The 9,929-nt window shown below is 40.1% G+C and overlaps 1 protein-coding gene across 1 annotated transcript; it reads right to left on the minus strand.

Moving 5' to 3' along the window:
- Positions 1-1,138: 1,138 nt before the first annotated feature.
- On the minus strand, positions 1,139-9,669 carry alg9 (ALG9 alpha-1,2-mannosyltransferase). The gene is made up of 15 exons (XM_063487661.1): positions 9,499-9,669; positions 6,892-7,027; positions 6,610-6,744; positions 6,166-6,236; positions 5,856-5,944; positions 5,418-5,553; positions 4,696-4,783; positions 3,840-3,945; positions 3,467-3,589; positions 3,055-3,209; positions 2,796-2,925; positions 2,575-2,722; positions 2,335-2,464; positions 2,116-2,246; positions 1,139-1,930 (listed from the first exon to the last, which is right to left on the minus strand). Exons 1-15 carry the CDS (start codon positions 9,636-9,638, stop codon positions 1,807-1,809), a joined length of 1,842 nt encoding a protein of 613 aa, XP_063343731.1. The 5' UTR covers positions 9,639-9,669; the 3' UTR covers positions 1,139-1,806.
- Positions 9,670-9,929: the final 260 nt, after the last annotated feature.

A 9,929-nucleotide genomic window follows, 5' to 3' on the forward strand; every position in this document is an offset into this window, starting at 1 on the left:
TTATTACATGGAGGTAGGGGCAGAAATACATCAAAGCAACAATAACAAAAGGGGAGTCTGTTACTTGCATCTCCACAATTTTACGCATTGATTTCTGTTTAGTTTACCCTGAAGGGGCTGCCTTAAACGATGTCCATTCAATCTGTGCCGTTCTGTGCTTTAAAACTTCCAAAGGCGGAACGAAAAGTTTTGTAGGTTTGGGGTTAGAAGAAATAAAAATGCATGGAATAACAAAGACAATGTCTCAGGTTAAAGTTTCGTCCTATTTAAAAATGATCCAAAGTGATAATATTACACGAGATCAGTTCCAAACCACCATTTACCCTTGACACAAAGGTCACCTACATGGTAAAGCCTCCAGATTTAATCATTTTTCTGGACCTCACTAAAATATCCCCAAATATTTCAATATATGCATGCATAGGAAGTTTTTGGAAAGAGCCATAAATCAGTTTACATTACAGAAATGACCCAGTAAAGAAGCACCTACTGTAAGCTAAACTCACCTTTTCTTGTGTACACTGCATCATTACCAAAATGTAGACGTTTACAGTTGACTCTGAGGATTATGAGCATCTTTGTCTATAAAAGCATGTGTGTTTTCATGTGTGTGTAGCAGCCTGTTTTGCATGGTCGTGTCATGCTGTGCTTGCTTGGTAAGATAACTGAGGTCTTGGACTGTTATGTTTGCTGTGCTTGAAAACTGTTAAGTACACCCAAGTATACCTGAGAGATGCGGGCTACCTCAAATAGATTAAACACAATAAACCAGTACTGCTCGTGGAAGCACTAGGTGGTTGTATTTATCTCCTGTGTGGTTTTATATTGCCTTAAATTGTGTCAAGACCTTAATTTTACACACTTATTCCAGTATTTATCAAAGGCATTCTTAAAAAAGTGGAACGGTGGCTGCTACAATTTAGCTTGAGTGCCTGCAGCCTAACCAAACATTACAGCATGCTATTACAGTGTAATATAAACCAAAGCATCATCATTATTACTATTAATTCAGAATGTATTATGTCTTGATATCTCTCCTGTAAGTGAAAGTGGTTTGTATGTTTGCTACATAAGGAATATTCCAATAAAATGAGATGAAAAGCCAACCTGTCAAAGAGTGACTTTACTGTCCCAATAAAAACAACATCAGATTTATATTCACAGTCAATCATGATTTTATTAAGTTAAATTACTTAAGCATCCTTGGTTTTATTTATCTTCCACACTCATACCCGACAGAGCACACAACAGGACACTGTTCAAGCCCAGCGGCGAGAGGATTCCTGCGTTTCACTGGTCTGAGAAATTCCTCCAGTCAGGCCACATTTTCAAGTTTCGAATACGGGCTGAATTAATGCAAATATCTTGTGGTGTGCATCCCCTTAAAGACATCCGGCTCAACACAGGCATACAAAATAAGATCAAACGTCCAGCTGATACCCTGCCAAGCATTTTCTCTCACTCTCACATGCACTCTCTCACACACAAGCTCAAAAGCAGACTGATGTCTTTTCCACACGTGCGCTGATATTTTTCTCAACTTTTTCTAATACGTTTCTGCCTTTCATCCACACGCAAACACTGTTTGGTCACCAAAAAGTGGTCCAGGGTGGTGATATTCAGAGAGTCTGTGTAGTGTTGATGACAAGTGGACAGGGGGGTTGATGTCTTTAAAGGGTCTGATAGCTTCAAAGGTTTCGTGAGACAACATGCACACTGACACACAAATACCAGCTGTTTTGAGAAGAGGTGATTGACGTCTTTTGTTGGGATTTTGTACAACTGTACAGGTTTGGGTGTAAAAGGTCAGCCGTGGCTCCGCTTACGAGGCTGCTTTTGCCGCCGCGGTTTTAAGATGGCGTAGCGCCTAAAGGTGGTGTGGTGGTCAGATATGAATGGGATGTAGAACGCTCTGAAGAGAGGAGATGACCTGAGAGAAAAATGCCTTACATGTAAACAATCTGCTTCACACTGTAGATCTCCTTAATGTTTACATTTTCTCAGGATGTTTCCTTTTCTTTTCAACTGCAATATGTTATGCTTTTTCCTTAATTTACAGATTTTAATTTTACTGTTTTTTCCATTTATTTGTAAAATATTTACTTGTAAAACTACCTTGATGCTTGAAGAAAAGGCTTATAAGCGATGATAGTCCACTCCTCTTTGCTGGCTGTGTAACGTGGCTCAAGCGGCGTCTCTTCATCTGTGTCTAGGTCCACTAAGTAGTGGCACTGTTTTAAATCAACCTGCACAGAGAAGACAAATACATTTTTAATTTATTTGCTCTTAACTACAGTATTAGTTAGCAAACATGCCTGTGTCTAAGGAACTTACATATCTGCTTGGCTCCTCCAGGTTCTGATCGTTCATATTAGCTGGGATGATCTGTGTGGCCAGAGGACCAGAGGCGTACGGCTGAGGCAGCTGCCCCTTAAACTCAGACTGAATGAAGTGCAGTTGCCAGCTGGAGATTAAAAGAGAGACTTTTAGCTTAGTAAAAACATAAAAATGAGAAATCACCCTTACAGACTTTATCAGACACTGAAAACCTGTCCAGGTTTTCTGGACACTGACTTGTGTGGGAGAAGAAAACTGCTCGGGAACCGATACCACTCTTTGCCAACACATACGCTGACAGGCCTGCTTTCAGGGACTGAGTGAAGAGTCGGATCCTTGGCAATGCGGTGAAATTCTGGGTACAGGTCCAGAGGGGCATGGTAGCCTGTAAACAGACCAAAATATCATGAGCCTTCGCTCAATGCTGATGCTGGTGCTTAGGAAAATGGGACACAAACCTCTGAAGAGGGCGACAGAACGAGACAGCGACAGCACAGCGAAGACCACCACTGTGCTTAAAGCCAACCAGTTCGAAGAGACGGTGTAGTGTTCCAGTCGGTATCGCTGGAACAGGAAGTGGTAGCATTTCTGTGGGGAATAAAATACATTTAATTTATGTGCACATTTGTGACCAAATGGGCCTAAAAATGCTGAAATCAACTAACGCAGCAGGCTGTTTTGCTTTGAAAGCCAAAATTAGACAATGGCAAACTACACCTGTAATGAGGAGAGGGCAACTGCCCCGCTGAGGCAGATGAGAGGGTAAATAGGAAAGAGAAAACGCTCTTCTTTATGAGGTCTAGTGAAGAAAACCAACATCCACAGATACATGGGAGACAGAGTCAGCCAGTACGGGCGGCCCAGGTTCTGCACTGAAGAAAACACACGTGTGTACAACGATGTGAAATCACAAAAGGTAAACAAAAGGAGCACAGTGACTTAGAAGAGTGCTAACCGGTGGCATTTTGTAAAAGTTAAAGAGTTAATGTGAGACAGTAGATGAAGGTAACTACCTGGACTAAATCACGAACAAATGTATATAGGTGAGTGAATCATTACAAGTGTAATTCGAACACACACGCACACAAGCCAAAATCAACATATTTTGTGCATACGCAGGAAAACACACCATTGAACCTGTGTAACAGTGTCTCCATGAGAGCAGTGAGTGGCAGGGAAAACAGTGCCAGAGCAAACACCAGGTTGAAGTTCAGGACGCCGTTTACAAAGTAAAAATGCCACGGCTCCGTACCTGGAAATTAAACAACAGAAAGCAAGTGAAGTTACCCTGTGCCCAACAAAAACTGCAGTGATAAACCGTTAAATCTTAATGTTTGCTTGATATTGTCATTGACGTATTATCAGTCCAACAGTTACTGTAGTAAATTAGGCAATTCATAAAAGGCATATCCAACATTGTATATCCTAAATATCTCATACTTTATATAAATATCACATGTAGATGTATTGAGGTATTAAATGTGACAAAATAGGTCATTTACCATATAGATCAGGCCCATGTGGTGTAAAGACATTGTACAGGAGAATATTGAGTGGCGCTATGACCAGTTTGCCATAAAAGAAAGAGTCCACCGCCACCAGAGGTACCTGAGAAACACAAAATGAGAAGGAAAGTGAACTGACGCAGGTCACATAAACATTAAGCTCCTGCATAAAAATATTCTATAATTCACAAAAGAACTAGAGATACAGATGGACAAAAGTGTTAAGCCACACCTCTTAAATCTTTGAATTCAGGTGTTTTTCATCCCATTGCCACAAACTAAAAGAAAATCACCAACCTAACTATGCAGTCTGCTTTAAAAAATATCTGTCAAACAGTGGATCATTCTGAAGAGCTCTCTGATTTTGAGCGTAGTGCTGTAATAGGATGCCATCATTTCAATAGATGAATTCGTCAAATTCCTTCCCTACTAGATATTCCACAATCATCTGTAAGAGGTGTTCCTGCAAAGTGGAAGAATTTAGGAACCACAGTAACTTAGCCACGAAGTGATAGAGGACATAAAGTTACACAGTTAGGTTAGTGAGCGCTGAGGTGCACAGTGTGTCATCAAAATCCTCCTGACTCAATAACCTCCACTGGAATAAACATCAGCATAAAAACTGTGCACTGAGAGCGTCATGACATGGGTTTCTATGGCCGAGCAGCACCTGTAGGTGTAGGTGGCCCAGTATTTTTTAGTATAGTTTATATATGTTGTGACAATATGACACATGACAGCAAAATGCATTATTATATTCCTGCTCCTGTGGTACGCCCACAGAGATTTTGTGGGGAACGCTCTACCTGTGACAGAAAAGAAACCCATTATTCTAGTAGTTTTATATTCTTACCAGCAGCAGAAGCAAAGCAATGAATGACCAGGTGATGAAACTCTTCCACTGCCTCTTCAACACAAGCAAGTCGAAAGCAATTGGAAGCCTAAAGAGAGAGAAGAAACGTCAATGACACAGTAGCTGATCCGGCTCACATTCATACCAGTTCATATGTTATTGTAATGTGTGAAATACAGCAGAAAGTCAAAAAAGTGATACATTTTTCTTGTCAATGGTTGGCTGTATTGCACAAACTAATAAGAATTAAACTCCACTGAAAATTCAAGCAAGCCTGTAAACATTCATATCGAAAGTAAAAAAGATAAGATAAGATAACCTTTATTAGTCCCACACGTGGGAAATTTGTTTTGTCACAGCAGGAAGTGGACAGTGCAAAAGTTATATAGCAAAAATTAGAATACAATAAGAATAAAATACTGTACACAACTGTACAGAATAGAATAGAATAAAATAAAATACTATATACAGTAGAATAAAATAGAATAAAATATACAATAGGATAAAAATAGAATACAAATTCTATATACAACTGAGTAAAAATACAACTTTGTCAGAAAAGAGTATTGCACTTAGTCTTATTGCACATGTGTGGGTTTGTGTGTGTTTGATCAGTTGAAGTTAAAAAAAATCATGTAAAGGTGTTTGTGTTTTTTCAAAAAAAGCTGTTTTACAATTAACACATAGTTAAAATCCTGCTATGCCAGTATTTACAGTCATACCCGATTAATGCAGAGAATGGCCATCCAACAATGGCACCGGCAGCCACGCCGATGACGGCTAACGGTGTCGAGTCTTGGAACCAACCCGTCATGGCAACCAGTGTTGTGTACATACAGAAAGACGAAGGTAGGAAAGCTGAAGAGAAAGAACAAAACGTAATCAGAAAAAGACAAAGCACAAACACAAAAATGTCTCTACAACCCCTACAGCGTTAATGGGAGCACAGGAGAAATAAATCATAAATATGAAATGTTCCTTAGAGGCAAACACTGCACACTGTTCGTGTGGCAGTTCTGCTCTTCTTGATCAGTGATCTGCCAAAAGGCCAGAAAAGCAAGGCTTTGTAATGAGTTGCTTGCTGTAAAAACCAACAGATGTTAGGATGGAGGCAACTGATAGGCCCCAGATATTTAAGTATGTAAATAAACACGACCAACCTGCAGAGGAGCAGAACATTCCTGTGCTCAGGACGAGGAATGCCAACATCAGACGACCCACATGCAAACCAAACTTCTTACAAACTGCTCTGTGGCACACACACACACACACACACACACACACACACACACACACACACACACACACAGAAAATAAAAACGCTTAACTTTAGTAACATATCTTAATCAGAAAAAACCCCTGCAGGAAAATTGCTTTGTAACAGATGATTCTAGACATCTACAAAATTATCCCAAAATGTGAACACCAAAGTGCTAAAATGCCTTGCATTTAAGAGGAGGGTAAACTCACTTGTAGAAATAGAGCTCACAGACACAGCAGGAGAATGCTAAGACACATCGCACAAAGTAGAACACCAACACCTGCAACACAGTCATAACACAAGCCTGAAACTACTGCACATGTCCCACTATAACGTTACACACACCTGTGTGTGCACGCATGTGTGAATTCATGTATTTTAAACTTTAGATGCCCCGTGGAGGAAAATTGAACTTTTTAGTCTATCCAGATTTTAGTTTAAAGCTTCTTTTAATAGAAGTAGTATGCCCTGCAGGTAAATACAGTTTTCAATTTTAAAAAGAAAAAGTATACTGATGGTGAGCTTGTCAGATTTTACATAGAATGCATTCATTGGATTCATTAGGATCAGCATAGAATTTCAGAATCGGTGCATCCCTATTATAAAATACAGGAACATCAACACATGGCAAAATCCGACCTTGCGATACTTACCTTGTTTGTCTGTAGAACATGGGCGTGCAAGCAAGCAGGAAGTGCATGTAACCATAAGTAAGCATAGGACCTGATGGCATACAGTGGAGAGTATTCCCATGTTTGCATTCCTGTGCCGTAGAGCAAGTAGTGCATCTGTCAGAACACAGTAAAAAAGACAAACATAATCCACTGGAACAAGAGAGGGATGCTACAAAATGATTCTGAAGCAGCCATTAGAAAAACTGTCACACAACACACTATGGCACTTTCAAATGCCCCACAGCAGAGATCAGTACTCACAGGCTCCCAGTAGTTAAACGTCTCATCGCAGTCGGAGATGTTGCTGAGCAAAGCTGCACAGAAGCGTGCAGAGAGCAGGCATTTAAATGCAGTCGAACCTTCTGGAGCCCATACCTGACCCCCGCGACTTATTGACCTATTACAAAACAAAAGATTAACATGAACATTCATTCAATGCATATGTATATACTTATGCTAATATAAATCAGAACGTTCCCTTTACACAAATAAAAAGATAAATAAATAGTCTACATCTTAAATAATATAAATATTTATGTGAGCACTGAGTGGGCGTTTTATCACATACCGGTTTAACTGCTTTGCTACACTCATGCGCCTGCTTTTAATAAAATACCAATTAAGCCTCATCATTTCAGAGCTGGGAAAATAATACACAGTCTGCAGTCTGTCAATCGGTTGTGTATTTCCAGCTCACAGTTCTGTTCACTTTTACAAAACACTTAAATATTTTCTCCAAATTTATTCCAGTTTCATATTTACTTTAGGAAATACTCTTTAAACAGTTTCTCTCTTTTCCAAACCAACATTATTAGTACTATTGTGAATAACAACTTCAAATGTTTTTATTGTTTCTTTATTTTTCTCCAGTTTCTTTTCACCTTTTATGTTTCTTATCCTGCCTCTGGATTGTGTGTTTTAAAAGTATTTGATAAATTATTTAAACCAATGGTTTTTTTGTGAGTTATTAACAACAAAAAGAGAGCCAGTGTGATATTTATTTTAGTATAAGAAATATCAGCATCAACAAACTTTTTTCACACAAAAATTTATGTAGTTCCATATTTCTCTGTATTTTTGTTTTTTTTACAATGGCTAATCAAATATTGGTGAGTTAAACAGCAGAGAGGGCTGCTTTTCTGTTAATGACATTAATAACGGGTCCACTGAGGGGCAACAATGAGACTTGCCTATAACAGGAATGGTGGAGGCCGCTGACATTTTCCTTAGTCATGTTTTCTGACTGTTTTTTCACTAGTTTTGCATTTAGCCAGGGTCAGTGTCACTACTGGTATCATGAGGCAATACCTGGGCCCTACAGAGGTTGCACAGGTAGTCCAACTGCTCCAGGATAGCACATCAATATGTGGCATTGCCAGGAGGCTTTTTGTGTTTCCCAGGACAGTCTCAAGAGCATGGGAAAGATTCCAGGAGACAGGCAGCTACTCTAGGATAACTGAACAGGGCTGCACAAGGTCCTTAACCCATGAGCATTACCGGTATCTGCTCCTTTGTGCAAGGAGGAACAGGATGAGCACTGCCAGAACTACAAAATAACCTCCAGCATCCCACAGGTGTGAATATCTCTGACCAAAAAATCTAAAACAGACTTCACGAGGGTGGCCTGAGAACCCAACGTCCTCTGAAGGATGAAGGAATTGATATCAATGACTGGCTTTGTTTTAGCCTGACCAAAATGGGACATTATGTTTTGGTCATCCAACTCCACCAGGTTGCACCTTAGACAGCTCAGTGATGCCCTGGTCCAGCTCTGCAAGGACATCCCCCAGGACACCATCCCACATCTTATTTGCACCACGTAGGACCATACAAACTACTAAGTGGCATTTTGAGTTGCTGCAATGGAATTTCAGCAGCAGCAACTAGCCTGTCTCATCATTTTATCACTTCGGGGTGTCTTCCATCAAACAATGTGGTATCATTTCATTCCTAACACATTATCCAGTCCATCTGAGCATAGATATCCAGCTAGATTTTTTCCCATTGCGATTTGATGTTTTTTTTTCTAAGTGTTAGTTAATTTTTTTCTGAGCAGTGTATACATATGATTCTGGTCTGAGCAGATATTCTCATTTCTGTCAATTATGATCACTCCCAGTTAAAATGTTATCATTTTCAACTCTGCCACCTCCAGATCTGACTCCAAACCACACATCACATATAAAATATATAAATAATGTGCACTTTCTATCGGTTAAGAAATACTTATATCTTTATTGTCTAACAGTTATAATAACTTCCCGTGTGAAGAGAACTGTGTGGATGGTCACACTAATACAAACGTGTGATTTGCGTTCATAGTGTTGCTTATGTGTTGCAGTGTTTCCTTTGCACCCATCATCAGATTAGTCAGATTATAGTCGGCTCAGCTGCAGCTCAGCCCTGACCCTCACGTTACGTCTTTTATGACACGTCACCTTACAAACTGTCACTTTCCCCCCAGCAACCTATCAACAACACCACCCAATCGTCTCAAACGAGCGTTTGTGTCGGTCCAGAGCACGAGTTTACCCACGCCACAACTGGCACCACAGCCAGTTACCACATATCTGACACTAACAGAATGAATGGAGCTGACCACTGCGATTTACTGCTCCGCTAAAACATAAACAACGCAACAACTTAGTTAGTACGGTGGACACACAGCTAAACAGCCACTGTGGTTCATATTAATGTAAATACACATTGGTGTAGTTTGTTCGATGGTCATTACCAGGCGTTGTTATGGTGTCGTTACAGTCAAAACTTACTAAGGTATCAAAGTAGCTAGCTTAGCTAGCTTCCCCTGCTCAGGCTGTCAGTCACACCTCCTTATGCAGCTTGTGTCTCCTCTGGATTCATACTCACTCTTGCCGAGTCTCTGTGATTTTGCTGTCATCGGTGACTTTCTCCTCTTTGGGTGCCCGAGTTTCAGCGGGGACGTTCACGTTGTTTGCATCTTGTCTGCTGCCTCGCCTGGTTCGCTGTCGAAGCGCCTTGGCCGCCATGTTTACCGACGGTACTGCTCCCGAGTCGCGATTCGTTCATTTTCGGCTGTGTCCGGTTATTGACAGCTCTAATCATACAGTTCAGTTAAGCGCTTAAGTTACAAGTACTCTCTACTGCGATTCAGTAAAGTTTCATTTCGCTTTAGATTACTTTTATTTATTTAAACGTATTTGTTATTAAAAAATAAATAAATAAAAACGTTTAAATAAAATAAGGAAATGTGTGTGCGGGGGAAGGTCAAAGAAGTTCAGATAAACGCGAACAGCACTCTGTAAAGGCAATTTTCACTC

Source organism: Pelmatolapia mariae, linkage group LG10_11 (assembly GCF_036321145.2).
Source record: "Pelmatolapia mariae isolate MD_Pm_ZW linkage group LG10_11, Pm_UMD_F_2, whole genome shotgun sequence".
NCBI lineage: Eukaryota > Metazoa > Chordata > Actinopteri > Cichliformes > Cichlidae > Pelmatolapia > Pelmatolapia mariae.